Raw genomic sequence first — 23279 nt, 5'->3', positions numbered from 1 at the left:
GCTGCCACGGAGAAGATCGTTTGCATTTTTGTTGCGACGGATACGTTACAGTGGTTTCTTCAAATTCGTGAGGGTAGCAAAATACAGTTCAGAGCTCATCGTTGCACTAACAGGGAGGACATCAAACAGAATAACCCCTTCAGAGTCGCAGAATATCGTCTCCATGCGTTTACCGGCTGAGGGTGTTCGGTATCCCGCCTGGAAGGCGGCGCGTGTGTCTGCTCCTATAATCTGACAAAGAGGTCGAACGAAAGGAAGCAAGTAGGAGCAGGCGAGGTAAAGCACGTCGGTACTGCAAGTAAAGTAAAAGAGGTTTTTTACTGGTGCATGAACATATATAAATGAATACGTATCTTCATACAGATGAGCACGTAGGTGTGCAGCCACAGTCCAGATAAGAAAGTCTCAAAAGCAAGCTAAGCTAAAGCGATGGATCTCGGCCGTCTGCTTTTCATGAGCTGGGCGAAAGTGGAGCGGCGCTAGTAGAGCTGCACAGCGTCGGCTAGAGGGCGCTGTGGTCGGCGAAGATGTTCCGCTCTCGTAGTGCCAACCTAGTCTGTGGCATCGGAACTATCGATACCACAGAGGGTGCGGCTGTGACCTTTTTTTCGGTGGAGAGATGGTATGGCGGCACTCCATGGATTGCCATTTCGTTTCGGGTTTGAAACGGTGGACCAACGTCTCATCGCCTGCGCTGATACTCAACAACAAATTGTCACTATCAGCATCTAACGCGTGAGCAAATAAGCACAGACAGTCCTTCGTTGCTTTTTACGGTCTTCTGTTAGGCGCCGAGGAACTCTGCGGGCACACGCCCTTGAGTACCCCAACCGACGGACCAGTGTGTCTACACTACCAACAGAGACATTAACTTCTGTAGCGAAGCGTTTCTTTGTGATCCGTCGATCATCTCGAGTGAGTGTGTCTGCACATTCCAACACTCTGATGATGATCGGTTTGTGGGGCGCCCAACTGCACGGTCATTAGCGCCCGTACACAGTCACAATTTTTACACAGTGCAATTTTTCACACAATCGAATCAAGCCACTGTCACGAACGATGACGACGATGATGATGATGAACATGAAATGATGAGGGCAACACAGACACACAGTCTCCAGGTAGAGAAAATCCCCAACACGGCCGGGAATCGAACCCGGGGCCCTGTGGTCCAGAGCCAAAAACGCTATCCACTGCACCACGAGCTGCGAGCCCAACACTGTAGCAATCATACTTGTGTTCGGCCAACCGGCACACGGCAGATCGGACAGGTTAGTGCGATCTTGTCGCTTCACCCAGCGACTCGCTGTGCTTTTGTTTCCTGCCAAGTCTCCGCCCATATTCTGTAAGCGCCTATGAACATGTACGATATTCTGATTTTCTGCCAAAAGAAACTCAATGACGGCTTTATGCTTCGAACGCACTGCCATTACAAATACCATTTTCAAGACTGTGTATATCGTCGCCACCTATCGAAACTTCATATAACTACGCTACTGGCCATTAAAACTGCTACACCGAGAAGAAATGCATATGATAAACGGGTGTTCATTGGACACATATATTATACTAGAAGTGACATTTGATTACATTTTCATGCAATTTGGGTGCATAGCTCCTGAGAAATCAGTACCGAGAACAACCACCTCTCGCCGTAATAACGGCCTTGATACGCCTGGGCATTGAGTCAAACGGAGCTTGGATGGCGTGTACAGGTACAGCTGCCCATGCAGCTTCAGCACGATACCACAGTTCATCAAGATTAGTTACTGGCGTATTGTGACGAGCCAGTTGCTCGGCTACCATTGACCAGACGTTTTCAAGTGGTCACAGATCCGGAGAATGTGCTGGCCAGGGCAGCAGTCGAACATTTTCTGTATCCAGAAAGGCCCGTACACGACCTGCAACATGCGGTCGTGCATTGTCCTACTGAAATGTAGGGTTTCGCAGGGATCGAATGAAGGGTAGAGCCACGGGTCGTAACATATCTAAAATTTAACGCCCACTGTTCAAAGTCCCGTCAATGCGAACAAGAGGTGACCGAGACGTGTAACCAATGGCACCCAATACCATCACGCTGGGTGATACGCCAGTATGGCGATGACGAATACACGCTTCCAATGTGCGTTCACCACCATGTCGCCAAACACGGATGCGACCATCATGATACTGTAAACAGAACCTGAATTCATCCGAAAAAATGACGTTTTGCCATTCGTGCACCCAGGTTCGTCGTTGAGTACACCATCGCAGGCGCTCCTGTCTGTGATGCAGCGTCAAATGTAACCGCAGTCACAGTCTCCGAGCTGATAGTCCATGCTGCTGCAAACATAGTCGAACTGTTCGTGCAGATAGTTGTTGTCTTGCAAACGTCCCCATCTGTTGACTCAGGGATCGAGACGTGGTTGCACGATCCGTTACAGCCATGCGGATAAGATGCCTGTCATCTAGACTGCTAGTGATACGAGGCCGTTGGGATCCAGCACGACGTTCCATATTACCCTCCTGAACCCACCGATTCCATATTCTGCTAACAGTCATTCGATCTCGACCAACGCGAGCAGCCATGTCGCCATATTATAAACCGCAAGCGCGATAGTCTACAATCCGACCTTTATTAAAGTCGGTAACGTGATGGTACGCATTTCTCGTCCTTACACGAGGCATCACAACAACGTTTCACCAGGCAACGCCGGTCAACTGCTGTTTGTGTATGAGAAATCGGTTGGAATCTTTCCTCATGTCAGCACGTTGTAGGTGTCGCCACCGGCGCCAACCTTGTGTGAATGCCCTGAAAAGCTAATCATTTGCATATCACAGAATCTTCTTCCTGTCGGTTAAATTTCGCGTCTGTAGCACGTCATCTTCGTGGTGTAGCAATTTTAATGGCCAGTAGTGTATGTAGGCTGAGGCTGAAATATTCCACGATGTCTCGAAACAAATTCAGTATTTTTTCAAACGAAATTGGCCGAGACAAAAAAATGTGTTGCAGTACTTATTGGGTGCCCCTCGTAGCTACTGTAAACAAACATGTATGCATTCGACAAGTCAGTTGAAAGCAGGCAGAGTTAAATAGTGGGGACGCAGTATGCAACATTGTTGCATCACAAATCGAATGGAGCAATATCTCTAAATCAAGTGCACGAGACATTCTCTACAGTGTCCTAAGAAGAGAAAAGTGTGTGCAGAGATTGTCCCGCAGACATTGACTCCCGCGCAAATACGACGATGCGTGGGCGCCTGCCACGACTTGATTGAAATCCAAAACGTGAGTAGTTCTTTTCTGGAGGAAATTATCACGGGTGACGAGATTTGGTGCTATCAGTAGGATCCTACCGCAAAACGACAAAGAGCAGAAATTCCCATGAACGGTCAATGCTTTGAAGGCATAACCGACATTCAAGCCAATGCGAAGCGCGAGTTTCTGGTTGCGCCCTGTACTCAAATATGGGGACACAGTGGAACCTCTGTCACACTGTCTTTTTATTAATCCAGTTTCGTGACACTCTGGATAGACAAGGTAGACATATACTACCCACAGTAACGACTATACACGCTACTGCACTCGCATACAGGACAAGCAATAAATGACTGAGTACGTTTTCACGCGCGTCGGGATTGCTTATCTCTTGTCTAATTCTCACGGCCCATATGTAAGATATGCGACAGAGACACTAGCGCTGTGACATTTTCGGTTCAAAATGGTTCAAATGGCTCTAAGCACCATGGGACTTAACATCTGAGGTCATCAGTCCCCTAGACTTAGAACTACGTACACCTAACTAACATAAGGACATCACACACAGCCATGCCCGAGGCGGTATTCGAACCTACGACCGTAGCAGCAGCACGGTTCCGGACTGAAGCACCTGGAACCGGGCACAACGGCCGGCCGCATTTAAGAAGCAGAATGTACGTATAGCCACTTCGGCTGCATATAACTGTTGTCAAATTGACCATGGTTTCGACAGCGCTAATGCGGTCTTAATAAGAATAAAAATTACGTAGGATTACCTAGAAAATATAATGACATGGCTCAGAATCACAATACAATTAATAGGATTACTTCCATATATTGTACAAGCAGTGTAAAATGGTTCAAATGGCTCTGAGCACTATGGGACATAACTTCTGAGGCCATCAGTCCCCTAGAACTTACAACTACTTAAACCTAACTAACCTAAGGACATCACACACATCCATGCCTGAGGCAGGATTCGAACCTGCGACCGTAGCGGTACCGCGGTTCCACACTGAAGCGCCTAGAACCGCACGGCCACACACGGCCGGCTACAAGCAGTCTACTTACATGTAATCACACCATAGGTGAAAAACATCTGAGCAAGAAAGCTCTTGTCAAATTGAAATAATCACAAGAATTAAAAACTGAACTGTAAAAATATAGCCGGCCGAAGTGGCCGTGCGGTTAAAGGCGCTGCAGTCTGGAACCGCAAGACCGCTACGGTCGCAGGTTCGAATCCTGCCTCGGGCATGGATGTTTGTGATGTCCTTAGGTTAGTTAGGTTTAACTAGTTCTAAGTTCTAGGGGACTAATGACCTCAGCAGTTGAGTCCCATAGTGCTCAGAGCCATTTGAACCATTTTTTGTAAAAATATATCATGTTGTCAACTGGAATAAAATTTTCCATCGAAATACAATGGCAGTCATGAGGTCGCTTAGAGCAGAACAACTGCACCAAACCGCCGCTACCGTCAGACTAGACGACTAACAGGCCAAGGCAGCCACGAGTTGGACACCAAAACAGATTCGCGTCATCTAGCAAGAAGTGATGGAATTACAGGCAAGAGCAAATGAGGCGCTGTATAGACAATCTAACATTACAGGCAACAACAGGAATCAGTGCATGAAAATTACAACATACCATAACGGTCTTATTTTATAAATGAAATATAGTTGAAATGCACATAGAAAGCGTGAAACTGTAAAGGATAACGCTGCTTAAGAGTCTACAATGAGGAGAGTATCGCCATTCAGACCACTTTTAATTAGCGGCTTTATACCTTGAAAAAGGTTTTTGCTGCGTAATTGCAACTGTTCGTTCAGAATGAGACCATCCTTCAGAGATAGGTATTTACAAATCTCTAGCTCTTCTAAGATGTCAAGCCTAAAGATGTTTTTCTCCGAGTGCAAGATCTGGACTTCTTTTCCATCCATAGGATTATGTCCTGTGATTAACAAATGGTCAGCGAAAGTTGAATTGTGAACATTGGTGCCTTTTTTTCCGAGGTGTTCCTTCAATACTGTCGCAATAGCTCGGCCTGTTTGGCCTATGTAACAGGCAGGACAACTGCCGCAAATAACTTTATAGAGACCAGAATTATGCAGAGGGGAAAGCTTAGGTATGAAGTAATGTATGATATTACTTTTTAAAAAGTTATTAATGGAGAAGGCAACTCTACAGTTATATTTATTTAGAAGTAAACGCTATATTTCGTAAGAAATTGGACCCAAAAAAGGTATGGAGAAAATTTTTTTCTTTTCATTATGTTCGTTATTAGAAAGGCCTAGGGTAGTGACTCTCTTATTGGTTCTCCTACTAAAATATTATCAACTATTGAAGGATCATAGCCATTATTGGCAGCCACAGTTTTAATCAGATTGATTTCAGAATTGAGATTTTCAGAAGAAAGGGGTGTGGAGGTGGCTCTCTAAATAAGTGAACGAAAAAATGCCATCTTATGAGAATGCGAGCGTGCTGACATGAATGGAATTTGATAAGAACTGACTTGTTTGCGGAAGATATTGAAGCTACCTTTGTCATCTACTATCGTAGGAGTGAAATCTGGAAAATTCAATTGTCGGAACTCATCCTCGCGTTCACAGCGAAAGAAACATTTTCATGAAACTCGTTGAACATATTACAGTGTTTATCAATACCATCATTAGGACTTTTGTATATGATCAAAATGTCATCGACGTATCTGCATATGAAAGAATGCCTACAAAATGGCTCTGAGCCCTATGGGACTTAACTTCTGAGCTCATCAGTACCCTAGAACTTAGAACTTTTTTTTTGGTCATCAGTCTACTGACTGGTTTGATGCGGCCCGCCACGAATTCCTTTCCTGTGCTAACATCTTTATCTCAGAGTAACACTTGCAAACCTACGTCCTCAATTATTTGCTTGACGTATTCCAATCTCTGTCTTCCTCTACAGTTTTTGCCCTCTACAGCTCCCTCTAGTACCATGGAAGACATTCCCTCATGTCTTAGCAGATGTCCTATCATCCTGTCCCTTCCCCTTATCAGTGTTTTCCACATATTCCTTTCCTCTCCAATTCTGCGTAGAACCTCCTCATTCCTTCTCAGTCCACCTAATTTTCAACATTCGTCTATAGCACCACATCTCAAATGCTTCGATTCTCTTCTGTTCCGATTTTCCCACAGTCCATGTTTCACTACCATACAATGCTGTACTCCAGACGTACATCCTCAGAAATTTCTTCCTCAAATTAAGCCCGGTATTTGATATTAGTAGACTTGTCTTGGCCAGAAATGCCTTTTTTGCCATAGCGAGTCTGCTTTTGATGTCCTCCTTGCTCCGTCCGTCATTGGTTATTTTACTGCCTAGGTAGCAGAATTCCTTAACTTCATTGACTTCGTGACCATCAATCCTGATGTTAAGTTTCTCGCTGTTCTCATTTCTACTACTTCTCATAACCTTCGTCTTTCTCCGATTTACTCTCAAACCATACTGTGTACTCATTAGACTGTTCATTCCGTTCAGCAGATCATTTAATTCTTCTTCACTTTCACCCAGGATAAAATGTCATCAGCGAATCGTATCATTGATATCCTTTCACCTTGTATTTTTATTCCACTCCTGAACCTTTCTTTTATTTCCATCATTGCTTCCTCGATGTACAGATTGAAGAGTAGGGGCGAAAGGATACAGCCTTGTCTTACACCCTTCTTAATACGAGCACTTCGTTCTTGATCGTCCACTCTTATTATTCCCTCTTGGTTGATGTACATATTGTATATGACCCGTCTCTCCCCATAGCTTACCCCTACCTTTTTTCAGAATCTCGAACAGCTTGCACCATTTTATATTGTCGAACGCTTTTTCCAGGTCAACAAATCCTATGAAAGTGTGTTGATTTTTCTTTAGCCTTGTTTCCATTATTAGCCGTAACGTCAGAATTGCCTCTCTCGTCCCTTTACTTTTCTTAAAGCCAAACTGATCGTCACCTAGCGCATTCTCAATTTTCTTTTCCATTCTTCTGTATATTATTCTTGTAAGCAGCTTCGATGCATGAGCTGTTAAGCTGATTGTGCGATAATTCTCGCACTTGTCAGCTCTTGCCGTCTTGGGAATTGTGTGGATGATGCTTTTCGGAAAGTCAGATGGTATATCGCCAGACTCATATATTCTACACACCAATGTGAATAGTCGTTTTGTTGCCACTTCCCCCAATGATTTTAGAAATTCTGATGGAATGTTATCTATCCCTTCTGCCTTATTTGACCGTAAGTCCTCCAAAGCTCTTTTAAATTCCGATTCTAATACTGGATCCCTTATCTCTTCTAAATCGACTCCTGTTTCTTCTTCTATCACATCAGACAAATCTTCACCCTCATAGAGGCTTTCAATGTATTCTTTCCACCTATCTGCTCTCTCCTCTGCATTTAACAGTGGAATTCCCGTTGCACTCTTAATGTTACCACCGTTGCTTTTAATGTCACCAAAGGTTGTTTTGACTTTCCTGTATGCTGAGTCTGTCCTTCCGACAATCATATCTTTTTCGATGTCTTCACATTTTTCCTGCAGCCATTTCGTCTTAGCTTCCCTGCACTTCCTGTTTATTTCATTCCTCAGCGACTTGTATTTCTGTATTCCTGATTTTCCCGGAACAAGTTTGTACTTCCTCCTTTCATCAATCAACTGAAGTATTTCTTCTGTTACCCATGGTTTCTTCGCAGCTACCTTCTTTTTACCTATGTTTTCCTTCCCAACTTATGTTATGGCCCTTTTTAGAGATGTCCATTCCTCTTCAACTGTACTGCCTACTGCGCTATTCCTTATTGCTGTATCTATAGCGCTAGAGAACTTCAAACGTATCTCGTCATTCCTTAGTTCTTCCGTATCCCACTTCTTTGCGTATTGATTCTTCCTGACTAATGTCTTGAACTTCAGACTACTCTTCATCATCTTAGAACTACATAGACCTAACTAACCTAAGGACATCACACAAGTCCATGACCGAGGCAGGATTCGAACCTGCGACCGTAGCGGTCTGCAGCGCCTAGAACCGCTCGGCCACTCCGGCCGGCAGAAAGCCTACACTTGACGCTGAAAAATTACTGGGGTCAGGTGTAGTGAGAGACGGGTAATATACAATATGTGCAAAAGCCGAGAGGAAATAGCACGAGTGGACGACCGAGAATAAAGTGCTGGGATTGGAAAGGGTGTAAGACAGGGATGTAGTCTTTCACAACTGCCATTCAAGCCATAGATCGAAGAAGCAATGATGGAAATAAAAATGGTTCAAATGGCTCTGAGCACTATGGGACTCAACTGCTGAGGTCATTAGTCCCCTAGAACTTAAACTAGTTAAACCTAATTAACCTAAGGACATCACAAACATCCATGCCCGAGGCAGGATTCGAACCTGCGACCGTAGCGGTCTTGCGGTTCCAGACTACAGCGCCTTTAACCGCACGGCCACTTCGGCCGGCTGGAAATAAAAGAAAGGTTCAGCAGTGGAATTAAAATTTAAGGTGAAAGGATATCAGTGATACGCTTCGTTGACGACGTTGCTATCCTGAGTGAAAGCGCAGAAGAATTACAGGATCTGCTGAATGGAATGAACAGTCTAATGAGTACAGAATATAGACTGAGAGTAAATCAAAGAACGACGAAAGTAATGAGCAGTAGCAGAAATGAGAACAGCGCGACACTCAGAAAAGTGTCTACTAACTTTGTGAAATGTCTTCTGGCATTTCAGCCAGCCGAAACAGACTTTTTCACATGTACAGGATGGTTATAATTAAACTTTTGCTATTTCGCTGCTACTCTACTACTACTCCTTGGGTGACAGAAGAAATATTGAATTTAATTGATGGAAGGAGAAAATATAAAAATGCAGTAAATGAAGCAGGCAAAAAGGAATACAAACGTCTCAAAAATGAGATCGACAGGAAGTGCAAAATGGCTAAGCAGGCATGGCTAGAGGACAAATGTAAGGATGTAGAGGCCTATCTCACTAGGGGTAAGATAGATACTGCCTACAGGAAAATTAAAGAAACCTTTGGGGAAAAGAGAACGACTTGTATGAATATCAAGAGCTCAGATGGGAACCCAGTTCTAAGCAAAGAAGGGAAAGCAGAAAGGTGGAAGGAGTATATAGAGGGTCTATACAAGGGCGATGTACTTAAGGGCAATGTTATAGAAATGGAAGAGGAGGTAGATGAAGATGAAATGTAAGATATGACACTGCGTGAAGAGTTTGACAGAGCACTGAAAAACCTAAGTCGAAACAAGGCCCCGGGAGTAGACAACATTCCATCAGAACTACTGACAGCCTCGGAAGAGCCAGTGCTGACAAAACTCTACCATCTGGTGAGCAAAATGTATGAGACAGGCGAAATACCCTCAGACTTCAAGAAAAATATAATAATTCCAATCCCAAAGAAAGCAGGCGTTGACAGATGTGAAAAATACCGAACTATCAGTTTAATAAGTTACGGCTGCAAAATACTAACGTGAATTCTTTACAGACGAATGGAAAAACTGGTAGAAGCCGACCTCGGGGAAGATCAGTTTGGATTCCGTAGAAATATGGGGACACACGAAGCAATACTGACCCTACGACTTATTTTAGAAGCTAGATTAATAAAAGGCAAACCTACGTTTCTAGCATTTGTACACTTAAAGAAAGCTTTTGACAATGTTGACTGGAATACTCTCTTTCAAATTCTGAAAGTGGCAGGGATAAAATACAGGGAGCGAAAGGCTATTTACAATTTGACCAGGAACCAGATGGCAGTTATCAGAGTCGAGGGACACGAAAAGGAAGCAGTGGTTGGGAAGGGAGTGAGACAGGGTTGTAGCCTCTCCCCGATGATGTTCAAACTGTATATTGGGCAAGCAGTAAAGGAAACAAAAGAAAAATTCGGAGTAGGTATTAAAATCCATGGAGAAGAAATAAAAACTTTGAGGTTCGCCGATGACATTGTAATTGTGTCAGAGACAGCAGTTGAAAGGAATGGACAGTGTCTTGAAAGGAGGATATAAGATGAACATCAACAAAAGCAAAACGAGGATAATGGAATGCAGTCGAATTAAGTCGGGTGTTGCTGAGGGAGTTAGATTAGGAAATGAGACACTTAAAGTGGTAAAGGAGTTTTGCTATTTGGGGAGCCAAATAACTGATGATGGTCGAAGTAGAGAGGATATAAAATCTAGACTGGCAATGGCAAGGAAAGCGTTTCTGAAGAAGAGAAATTTGTTAACATGGAGTATAGATTTAAATGTCAGGAAGTCGTTTCTGAAAGTATTTGTATGGAGGGTAGCCATGTATGGAAGTGAAGCGTGGACGATAAATAGTTTAGACAAGAAGAGAATAGAAGCTTTCGAAATGTGGTTGTACAGAAGAATGCTGAAGATTAGATGGGTAGATCACATGACTAATGAGGAGGTAATGAATAGAATTGGGGAGGAGTTTGTGGCACAACTTGACTAGAAGAAGGGATCGGTTGGTAGGACATGTTCTGAGGCATCAAGGGATCACAAATTTAGTATTGGAGGGCAGCGTGGAGGGTAAAAATCGTAGAGGGAGACCAAGAGATGAATACACTAAGCAGATTCAGAGGGATGTAGGCTGCGGTACGTACTGGGAGATGAAGAAGCTTGCACAGGATAGAGTAGCATGGAGAGCTGTATTAAACCAGTCTCAGGACTGAAGACCACAACAACAACAACAACAACAACAACAACATTTCGCTGCTTGAGAGGGTCCCCGTGAAAAATGAAAAATTAGTAATGGTAAGACAATGAAACTTTGTGGAAACATTTATAAGGACATGTGGAAGAGAAGTAATAAATAAAGCATGGAAGACTCACATTTTAATTTCCACCACAGGGGGTAACATTTGTTAATTGCATACCTTGTTTACGTTCTAGGTTACAAACGTTGTTCAACGTGATGGCCATCTGCATCCGCGATAGCCTGTATGACATTTCATAACTGTGGTATCAACGTTCGATACCACACTTGTTAGGGGTTGCAGTAATTGACCGTGGTCCGTATTAGTATCGTAGGACCCGCGAGTCGCAACCACCGCCGCTAGCGCCGCTCCGCGGCTTGTATCAAGTTTCTAGCATGCTCTCGTCCACTCTTGCTCCGTATGTCAAGTAGTAAAGTATCATAGCCTTCAGCTGATAGGAAGCAACCTCTAACAAGGCCGTTAGTAACGCATGGCCTAAGTGAGGCCTCAATTGCTATCTGTTTATAATTATGTGTATGCAGCCAAGAAGAATCCCGTAAAACCAGTTAAATGCAATGTATATAATTTTTTACCAACGACTTCTAATTATTTTAGTCGTTGCAGATCCAGACCATGCAGCCAGCACCTTATCGACGGTGCTGACAAATCTGCTGTGATTTATATGTTTCTATTTAGCATTGGGCACCAGTTAACTATGGCGACGACTCGTTCATCGCTATTATAATAATAACTGTTCGCAGCACTTTTCCAAAGGAGGACCGTGGAATGTTCAGCTGTCGTTACATAGCTCGTGCAGCGCTTGTTGGTCGCACACTAACATTCCCAGCCATGGCAGCGGAACGTCCTCAACAATTTGTGGCGCAATTGGCCGTCGGTCTCTCCCAGGAGCAATTTCCAAATCGCCAGTTAATTCGAACTCCTGAATCATGTTCTTCAACCCCAGAGCGGAAAGAGGACATCTCCATATTCTTTTAATGCGTCGATATTCGTGGGGGGCAGTAGCACTGTTTCCGTCGTTTTGATAAAACGGCTCTACGAGTAATGAGCTAACCACCTTGTCCAGACCCGTGTTGACCATCTGCAGCCGTAAGGCACAGCTCTACGTCGCAGTACCAGTGCCGCCACCTAACGGCAAGCCATGACACGAACACTACTAACAAGCAAATCCTGCAACGCACAGACTGAATATGATTCTTATACAGTTGGTTACCAATGCAGTAAATACACTCACGCTCAAAAATTAAGGATGACTGCAGAATGTGGTGCCACACAACGTGGCACTACACAAAACTGGCGCTAATAGCACAGGCACGTAGGGAACACATACGATACAGACTTGTAAGTCCACGGTATTGGTGATAAGTTGAGAAAACCGTATCGAGACACGTGTGCTACAAAACGCTACTGTTTCCTCCGCATGTACCCCGACATCAATATGGGATATGATCACCATGCACACGTACACAGGCCGCACAATTGGTGGCAGCTGCTGTGGTATAGCCTCCCATTCTTGCACCAGTGCCTGTCGGAGCTCCTGAAGTGTCCCAGGGGTTTGAAGACGTGCAGCGATACGTCGACCGAGAGCATCCCAATCGTGCTCGATGGGGTATAGGTCTGGGGAACAGGCAGGCCACTCCATTCGCCTGATATCTTCTGTTTCAAGGTACTCCTCCACGATGGCAGCTCGGTGGGGCCGTGCGTTGTTATCCATCAGGAGGATGGTGGGAACCGATGCACCACTTAAAAGGCGGACATACTGGTGCAATATGAGCTCCCGATACACCTGACCTGTTACAGTTCCTCTGTCAAAGACATGCAGGGGTGTACGTACACCAATCAAAATCCCACCCCACACCATCAAACCACGACCTCCATACAGGTCCCTTTCAAGGACATTAAGGGGCTGATATCTGGTTCCTGGTTCACGCCAGATGAAAACCCGGCGAGAATCACTGTTCAGACCATACCTGGACTCGTCCGTGAACATAACCTGGGACCACTGTTCCAATGATCATGTACCGTGTTCTTGACACCAGGCTTTATGGGCTCTCCTGTGACCAGCGGTCGGTGGAATGCACCTTGCCGGTCTGCGGGCAAATAAACCATGTCTGTTCAGTCGCCTGTAGATTGTGAGTCTGGAGACAACTGTTCCAGTGGCTGCGGTAAGGTCCCGAGCAAGGCTACCTGCAGTACTCCGTGGTCGTCTACGGTCACTGATGGTGACATATCGGTCTTCTTGTGGTGTTGTATACTGTGGCCTCCCCGTACTGTAGCGCCTGGACAAGTTTCCTGTCTGCTGGAATCGCTGCCATAAACTTGAGATCACACTTCGTCGCACACGGCGGGCCCGTGCTACGACCTGCTGTGTTTTACCAGCATCCAGTCGCCCAAGTATTCTATCCCCCATAACGTCATCAATATGTGTGCTTTGAGCCATTTTCAACACACAGTCACCATTAGCACGTCTGAAAACGTCTGCACACTTACTCGATGCACCGTACTCTGACATGCACCAACACACCTCTGCGTATGTGGACTGCTGCCAGCATCACCGTGCGACGACCGCATGGTCATACCCCGAGGTGATTCAAACCCGCAAACCGCCCACCAGAGCGTTGTTTCACCATGTATCAGCATTATTCTTAATTTATCAGCATGAGTGTAGTTTTCCGTCTACAGTGGACCTAGTAGCGAAAGTTTAGTTACGTTCATCAAAAGAAAAGAAAACACTCACCACGAAGGAGTTATTCGAATGGGACATAAATTAGCAGAAGTGATATACTTGTACAAACAAGTTTCAGAAAAATTGGATGTTTTATTCACGAGAAAGAACTTCACAAACTGAGCAAGTCAAAAACGCATCGGTCCACCTCTGGAATTGATCAAGCAGTTATTCGGCTTGGCATCAATTAACAGGGTTGTTGGATGTCCTTCTGAGGGATATGGTGACATATTCTGTCCATTTGCCGTGGCTCGCCAAAATCCCGAGATGATTGGAGGGTCCTGAGCATAATGCTCCAAACATTCTGAATTGGCGAGAGACCGGACGAAATTGCGGCAAAGGCAGGGTTTGGCTAGCGTGAGGAAAAGCAGTAGAAACTCTCGCCGTCTGTGGGCGGGCATTATCTTGCTGAAATGTAAACCCAGGCTGACTTGCCATGAAAGGGAACATAACGGGGCGCAGAGTATCGTCGAGATACCGCTGTGCTGTAAGAATGCCCCGGATGGCAACTAAAGGACTCCCGCTACGAAAATGAATGGCACCCCAGGCCGGCACTCCTGGCTGCTGTGCGTATGGCGGGCGCCAGTCGGGTTGGTACCCCACCTCTGTCTTTGGCCTCTCGAAACCCGTCTTCGCCTGGAACCTCACTGACTGGAGTAGAATTGTTTAGTGATGAGTCCTGCTTCTATGAACGGTGAAGACTTGACTGGAGACGCCCTGGATAGCAATGGTATACCAACCTGACTGTCACCCGCCGTACGGCTGGACAACCAGGAGTGATGGTCAGGGGTTCCATTCTTTTCATAGCAGGATCTCTTTGGTTGTCATCTGCGACACCCTTACAGCCCAGCGGTACATCGACGATATTACATCACCTATTTTTTTGCCCTTCATGGCAAGCCATTCTGGGCTTACATTTAAGCAAGATAATACACTCCCGCTCACGACAAGAGCTTATGTTGGTGCTTGCCAAACCATACCTTAGCCAGCAAGGCCGACCGATCTCTCGCCAGTTGAGAATGTCTGGAGTATCTTGCGTCTATGCGATCTAACGCGTCAATTGGACAGAAATTAGCACGGTATCCCTCAAGATGATATCAATGCTAAGCCAAATAACTGCTTTCATGAGGTGGACCAGAGCGTTATTGACTTGCTGAATTTGTGAAGCTCTTTCTCTTGATTGAAACATCCATTTGGTACACGGAGCTTGTCAGCTCTATCAGCAACGACTGCTCTCACTCAGATGGGCATCGAGGCAGACTGTGTTTAGACGATGGACGAAGGTACGCCAATCCATGCTAATTCAACCGTAGCGGCTGACGACTCGGTGTGTGCCAGTCTGTCGGCAATACATGACCAGATGTTTTTATGATACTTGATTGAAACCCTCAGCTGCCGAGAGGTGTTGTTGATATACCCCGATGAGGGCAGCTGAAAATGTGTGCCCCGACCGGGACTCGCACCCGGGATCTCCTACTTACATGGCAGACGCTCTATCCATCTGAGCCACCGAGGGCACAGATGAATAGCGCGAATGCAGGGACTTATCCCTTGCACACCTCCCGTGAGAACCACATTCCGAGCTGTCCACAATCGCATACGTAATGTTCCTAATAGATATTTGTCCATCCACTCATTACTTCGCCCACTAACCTCGAAAGAACTGATACCATTGATGACCGTGCATTGAGGTATATCAACAACACCTGTCGACAGCTGGGGGTTTCAGTCAATTATCATTTATTCTAGAGAAGCTGCACGGTCATCAATGGTATCTGTTCCTTCGAGAACAGCTATTATCTTCATATATAGTTAAATGGCTACCGGACCATTGACCTTCATCTGTGTGCATGCGAACAGGTTGCCCGAGCTCTTACGGGAATCGCCACCATAGTGGGCGCAAGTAATGAGTGGATGGGCAAATATCTATTAGGAACGTCAAGTATGTGATTGTGGACAGTGTGTCCTCGGTGGCTCAGATGGATACAGTGTCTGCCATGTAAGCAGAAGACCCCGGATGCGATTCCCGGTCAGGGCACACATTTTCAGCTGTCCCCATCGAGATATATTAACAACACCTGTCGGCAGCTGAGATTTCAATCAGTTATCATTTATTCTAGAGTAGCTGCACGGTCATCAATGCTATCTGTTCTTTCGAGAACAGTTACTGTTTTCGTATACAGATGTTTTCAGTTTGTGGAAGACCTGAGTAACGTACTGGGCAAGGCAACAGACGAATTATCTTTTTGAAAGGTCACAGAGACATTGTAATTGTGGAATAAAAACCCACCTTAACACGACAGAAATCTAATGCAAGCTGTGTAAATTACTAGCGTGCGAAATAGAAGTGAGCCTGTTGTGCGTCCAGTGGCATGATGCACCGCGCGCCAGGAGCTGGACCCATATGACAATGATGGACGGTAATCGGACACCGTTCGTTCTCGCAGTCTCTGCACGTGGTTACGTCATAGTGATTCATTACATAGAACTGGAACTCGTCCCAAAAGACAAAGTCCTTTGTATAGCGTTGCCACTGTCGGACAGCCTCAGTTGCCGCATCAACGGAAACAACGACAATGGTCGCCGTGTTGACAGTCTGTGATCCTCCAGACGTCGACGCACTATCCGTATGGATACTTGTTTTGCTGCAGACAAGCCCACTTCCTGACCCTGCAGTACGATCCTGCATGGATGCGGGAACAATATGCCTGCTCTCTCGGACGCTAATAATGTGTGAACCCATCGATTCCATGTTAGCATGACAGTTGTGTAGAGTTGTAAAACTACTGTAGCCTACCGTAGACTACCATATACAAGCACAGACCGCCATAGTTTTCCTAGTTGCTTTGGTAAGTTAAGATCGTAATCATGTCACAAGTGCGTTAGGTGTGTTGCATACCTACCGGGCGTTATCACATTTCAGTCACTTAATTTTGCGCATGCAATCAGTGTCTCACCAGATTCCCCAAGAAACTGGAAGCGTAGAACTGTCTGTAAACTGAGTAATGATATATAAATGGCCAAATAACTGAGCAGTGCTGCGGTTCGCGTTGGTGCCGTTTGTACGTTTCTGCCACACTGTATCTTTTAGTTGGCATGGTTGCGTTGTTTGTCTTCTTCTCGTGTTCACTGGCGCCACACAGTTTCGTAAGCGTTGCCTGTCCGCTAGTGGCAGCAGAGGCGCTTATCGATATGTAGTTCTGCTGCCCTATCTTTGGGCTTGTCTATGGTGAGTGGGGAGTTCGGTTGGGGACGGAGGAGCAGCAAGGTCCGCGCAGAGCGACAACACGCCAGGAACGCTGGCGGCGTGTATGGACTGCCGGATCGAAGGGCAGTGGTCACGAGGGTGCACGACCTCGTCGAAGCCGGATCCTGTATGTTTCAGTTGAGTGCATTGCAATTCGCGTAGAGAAGCCTCCACCATTGTGAAATCTTGCGAGTCTCCAGTGACTTGGGTTCGTGTCGCTGCTCTTAGTGTCGCGAGGCGAAAGGCAGTGAGTGGAGTACCTGGGGAAGACGGATCTGATTAGCCTTCCTGAGCTTCTAATTACTATCTACTGTTTTCAGCTTCTTACATTGTTAAGTTCAACCAGCGGTATTTTTCTGTCTTATGGCCGCTAACGCCGCAGCTACCTGCCCTGGGGGTTAGTGGATGTAACGGCAGTGTAAATTTCCTCGCCTTGCCGCCGCTGTCTGGTGAGGCGTGTAAGTTTTACAGCTTCTTGATTGTAGGTTGGGTAGCGTTCTTCTACCTTAGTGGTAGTCATTCCTTCTTGTTCCGGGCGCTTTAAGCACAGTATTCTGCGGGCGGATCGCAGACCGCCGGTTCCGGCTTTGGCGAAATTTCACATCTTGCATTTGTTTTGTTGGATGCCAGGTAGCCTTACCAAGTTTATCATCAGTCGCTCGTTGGACTGCCACTATTGCGATCTGAGTGCAACTCTTGGCTGCCTTTCCCTTCGCTCGCGGAAGTGTTTGGGTTTGACCTACTCAGAGATCGATTCCTGGAGCACCGTCTGTCACAGACCCTTGTGTTTTATTTTATTATAGTATTATTAAGTTACCATCATTTGTCTCACCTGTTTGGTAATATGTTTTTTTAATTAACTTTTGCTATGCCATTCTCCGTGTGACAAATCTTTTGTAATTGATATTTTGGCGTTAAAGGCTTTCAGCCGTGATTGTGGTTATTTGCCTTAAAATTCTGATTGAGACCACATTGGCTCATCTTCAAAATTATTGGCTTTCTGTATTTTATGTATTTGTTAAATTTTAAATACTAGCCATTCTTTGCGTTAAAGGCCTTCAGCTGTGATTGTGGTTACGTGCCTTAAAAGACTGATCGCGACCTCATTGGCTTGTTTTCAAAAATTACTTATTAAAATATAAATGAGTGAAATTGCAAAGCAAACCAATAGTAACTGATTCGGGCCCATCCACAATCGTAACCCAATCCTGCCTTCCGTAATTACCAGGTTTCAATAACCTACGGAACATTTTTGTTCTATACATCTAGCACTGATTTAGATGGTTTACACAAAGATACCTGTACACTAAATTAAAGTTTGGAACAATTACAAAGTCAAGCTTCTACGTGCACAAACTCATTTTTCTGGAAAACGTTTTAAATGGAGAATAGATGCCTAATAATAAAAAATTAATATCAAAAGGATAATGACGGTTGCATGCAGAAAGCCCATGCACAGAGAGTCTTCAGTCACATGAATGATTTATAGCCTGAAGCTAGAAACATATGTGTCGATACGGTGAAAGCAGACGCATTTGTTGCAATTTGAAGTTTGCAAGATGAAACGACTTTTAACAAAAAGTGAAAGATAACAATAATTTGTTGAAGGCTGTAAGTAGCGATAGTAAATATACACTACTGGCCATTAAAATTGCTACACCAAGAAGAAATGCAGATGATAAACGGGTATTCAGAGGACAAATATATTATACTAGAACTGACATGTGATTACATTTTCACGCAATTTGGGTGCATACATCCTGAGAAATCAGTACCCAGAACAACCACCTCTGGCCGTAATAACGGCCTTGATACGCCAGGGTATTGAGTCAAACAGAGGTTGGATGGCGTGTACAGGTACAGTTGCCCATGCAGCTTCATCACGATACCACAGTTCATCTACAGTAGTGACTGGCGTATTGTAATGAGCCAGTTGCTCGGCCACCATTGACCAGACGTTTTCAGTTGGTGAGAGATCGGGAGAATGTGCTGGCCAGGGCAGCAGTCGAACATTTTCTGTACCCAGAAAGGCCCGTACAGGACCTGCAACATGCGGTCGTGCATTATCCTTCTGAAATGTAGTGTTTCGCAAGGATCGAATGAAGTGTAGAGTCACGGGTCGTAACACATCTAAAATGTTATGTCCACTATTCAAAGTGCTGTCAACGAGAACAAGAGGTGACCGAGACCTGTAACCAATGACACCCCATACCATCACGCCGGGTGATACGCCAGTATGGCGATGACGAATACATGCTTCCAATGTGCGTTCACCGCGATGTCGCCAAACACGGATGCGACCAGCAAGATGCTGTAAACAGAACCTGGATTCATCCGAAAAAATGACGTTTTGTCATTCGTGCACCTAGGTTAGTCGTTGAGTACACCATCGCAGGCGCTATCTGTGATGCAGCGTCAAGGGTAACCGCAGCCATGGTCTCCGGGCTGATACTCCATGTTGCTGCAAACGTCGTCGAACTGTTCGTGCAGATGGCTGTTGTCTTGCCAACGTCCCCATCTGTTGACTCAGGTATCCAGACGTGGCTGCACGATCCGTTACACCAATGCGGATAAGATGCCTGTCATCTCTACTGCTAGTGATACGAGGCCGTTGGGATCCAGCACGGCGTTCCGTATTACCCTCCTGAACCCACCGATTCCATATTCTGCTAACAGTCATTGGATCTCGACCAACGCGAGCAGCAATGTCGCAGTGCGATAAACCGCAATCGCGATAGGCTACAATCCGACCTTTATCAAAGTCGGAAACGTGATGGTACGCATTTCTCCTTCTTACACGAGGCATCACAACAACGTTTCACCAGGCAACGCCGGTCTACTGCTGTTTGTATATGAGAAATCGGTTGGAAACTTTCCTCATGTCAGCACGTTGTATGTGTCGCCACCGGTGCCAATCGTGTGTGAATGCTCTGAAAAGCTAATCATTTGCATATCACAGCATTTTCTTCCTGTCGGTTAAATTTTGCGTCTGCAGCACGTTATCTCCGTGGTGTAGCAATTTTAATGGCCAGTAGAGTATAATTTGTAATGTTTGCTGACTTTTTGATTGTATTCATGCACAGGCCTCAGCCCAGTTAATCTTTTTGCCAAGAAATGTTTGTCAACTGCTTGTTTCTGATATACTGGTAGTGACTCTCCGTGAAGGTTTGCTACCCTGGTTGATGGTGAGTAAAGCGTCTGGGAGGGATACTCACTGATGACTACGGTGCTGACCGGCCTCTGCAGTGGAGTCAGCGTGTGGAGGGGCGGCTGCGCCAACCACTCCAGGCGGCGAACCACCTGCACTTCCGGCTCGCCCTCCTGCCCACCTGTAACACACAGCAGCGCGGTAAAGGACAGCCACTGTATACCGGGGACACAGTCGTTACTCAGCGCAAATGAAGCTTACGACGCACAGGAATAAGTGGGGTCTGGAAAACTCCAAAATACTTTAACTTCAGATAACGAGCAAACCGAGATCTGGTATCCTGTGAAAAGATAACATCAACTACAACAACCTGTCTATATCTCTCTCTATCTACTCCACCTACCGTGTAGTTATAATTAAAGTGTAGCTACCCGTGGAGGTTCAGAGTGGGCTGTAATCATCGTATGGCAGCGACACTTGGTAGATATGCTAATGCATTAATGCGGATCCAATTTACTCTGCAAAAATTAGTTCCTATTTTGGTTACCAGGTATATACAGGGTGGCGCCGAAATGTGTTACCAATTGTTTCTTTCACAATTTAGGACGCACATTAGATATCCCGCTGGGATCTCTACAGCAGTGCCTTCAGAGCTTGGAAAAACAAATAAGTTACGAAATGACGTGTAATTCACGATACTGCCACTAGGAGACTAGTAAGCAGCAATGGCTGACAATGGACTACTGACGACACAGCAACGATCGGCAATTGTGTTACTTCTTCATGAAACGAAAAGCCTTGTTGTGATTCAGAGGCGTTGTCGACATCAGTATAACACACGATGGGTCCCTTGCAAGAAGACCATCCACAGGTTGTACGATAAATTTGTACAGGTAAGAACAGTATTGGAAGCGAAGCGACCTCGGCCTGAGCCTGTTTGTTCGCCGGAGAATATTGAAGCGGTACGAGTTGCCGTACAGAGAAGTCCCGGGAAATCGTGTAGAAAGGAAGCAGTGCAACTGGGAATATCCAGACGCTCCGTTCAACGCATTCTTAAAAGTGACCTCCATATGTTCCCATACAAGATGACCTGTGCACAGAAGCTCACTGAAGAAATGTGTTACCTGCAGGTTTCCTCGTCGCTTCAATGACGGACAAAATTGGTCCCCCGATAGTCCAGACCTCAATCCACGAGACTTTTTTCTTTGGGGGTACCTAAAGGAAAAAAAATTCCCGAAACGTCCACGTGATTTAATGAAGCTCAGAAGACATATTCTTCAAGCTTGCAGTGAAATTACGGTAGACATGTGCCGTAGGGTAATCATTAACTTCAGTGTTCGTTGAAGGATGTTAGAAAACGAAATGGTGGACATATTGAGCATGTGCTGAGTTAGAATAAATCTCCATGGACGGCTCTTCATTGTAGTATATGTTCCTTTCAGATTGTATTGACAATAAAGTTTATATTCAAAAACAAAATGGTAACACATTTCGTGCGCCACCCTGTATCTGGCGGTGTCCACTGTTTCTATGATGGTATGCCATCCACGCTGTCATTTGACAATCCATAACGTGAGTGAACAGTATGGCTATCGAGAGGACAGACCGCGCTCTATTAACGAAACTGTTTTATGTCAACGGCTGCAATGCATTAAGAGATTATCGCCGAGTGAAAGGTCTGAGGAGAGGCTAAATGTCATTAAAATGTTTAAAGAAGATGGTAATGAAATTCGAAAACATGGGTGAGCTTAGTGTCCTATCCCGGTGGAATTTATTCACGACGTTGCTGTTGCTGTTACTGACCATGCAGTACGTGCCTCAAGTAGTGCTAACGCTGGTGGAGTGTCACGAGAATTGTCCACCCCATGGTCAACAGTGCAGCAGCCTTTCGGTCTATATTTACACTGGTACCCACACAACATCCAGACGGTTCAGCAAGTGAAACCTCATGATCCGCAGCAACGTTCTGATTTTGCTCTTCGATTTCACGCTCGGATCGAACTTGATGATATGTAGCCAGTCTATGTTATATGCAGTGACATGTCACATTTTAGACAGTGAATGTACAGAACTGCCGAATTTGGAGTACTGTTAGTGCTGGTCACGAAGAGCCGTTGCACTCGCCGTATGTGATTTGACTACGTGGAGTGGATTCACAAGCACCTTTATTCTCGATCCGTTCTTCTTTGAAGAGAATACAGCCACAGAGCCTGCCCTGTGTACCAAGACGTCTGGACGTTATCGAAACCTGTTTGTACAGCATGTGATTCTTGCTTTGAAAGGGCGCAGCTGTATAGAAATCATTGGCTTCATGCAAGATGGGGCAACACTTCATGTCACTCGCCCAGTGAAAGATCTGCTTAATATAGCCTTATACGTACGTGTTATCTCTAGAGATTTCACAGTCTGCAAGATGTTCCGATCTGAAACAATGTCACTTTTGGCTCTGGGAATATCTAAAAGAACGCGTTTATCAGGGGCACGTGCGCTCTGCGCCTGACCTGAAGCCCAGTGTAAAGGACAACGTTGCTTGTATTCCACTTGAACTGCAGCTATCAAGTGTTGATTACATCGATTTAAGTATGCAGCATCTCATCGCCGTTTCCGGTTCTCACGTTGAACAAGTTATGTAAGTGGTGTTAATAGTAACATCTACGTTATGCCTTTCTCACTCATTTGACCTTTGTTGCCCACGTCCCATTCCTAATCAGTTACATTTGGAAACATTTCAAAACGTCTTTCTTTCATTTACGGCGCCACATCTGATCCAGGTGGCCAAAATTGGAACTAATTTTTTCACCGTAAATCGGTTTCTAGTTACCTCAGTAGCATATTTACTACGTTTCTCTGCAATACGATAATTACAGCGCACACTGGACCTCTGTGAGTAGCTGCACTTTTTACATTTTAACATCGTAAATTAAATTAACTTGCTATTTCAAGCATGGATGACATGTGGGGAGATTAAAAGGCGAGGCACAACGCACTTAGTTAGGGAGCTGGACAAGGACTTTAACATTGACGCGTCTTAAGCGGTGGGCATCCAGCCTCGTACAATCAAGCTAAATAGAAATGTTTTTAAAATAAGGAGATGAGCGTGTTCTACCACCTGTCTGTAAAACACTGCATTTCTGTACAACCTTTAACTGAAGGTCAACGAATATAAGGTGTAGTGGAGAGTGTTGTACCTA

The 23279-nt window shown here is 45.2% G+C and overlaps 1 protein-coding gene across 1 annotated transcript in view; it reads right to left on the bottom strand.

Moving 5' to 3' along the window:
• LOC126481195 (peptidoglycan recognition protein-like) overlaps nucleotides 1-23279 on the bottom strand; it is a 99615-nt gene that overhangs the window by 31130 nt on the left and 45206 nt on the right. Inside the window, exon 2 of the mRNA XM_050104786.1 lies at nucleotides 20156-20269. Within this exon, the coding sequence (XP_049960743.1) occupies nucleotides 20156-20269 (114 nt within the window). The remainder of the gene's footprint in view (nucleotides 1-20155; nucleotides 20270-23279) is intronic.

This window comes from Schistocerca serialis, chromosome 5 (assembly GCF_023864345.2).
Source record: "Schistocerca serialis cubense isolate TAMUIC-IGC-003099 chromosome 5, iqSchSeri2.2, whole genome shotgun sequence".
NCBI classification, from domain to species: Eukaryota; Metazoa; Arthropoda; class Insecta; order Orthoptera; family Acrididae; genus Schistocerca; species Schistocerca serialis.
The sequence above is the reverse complement of the archived record's forward strand: the minus strand, read 5'-3'. Positions and strand labels throughout refer to the sequence as shown.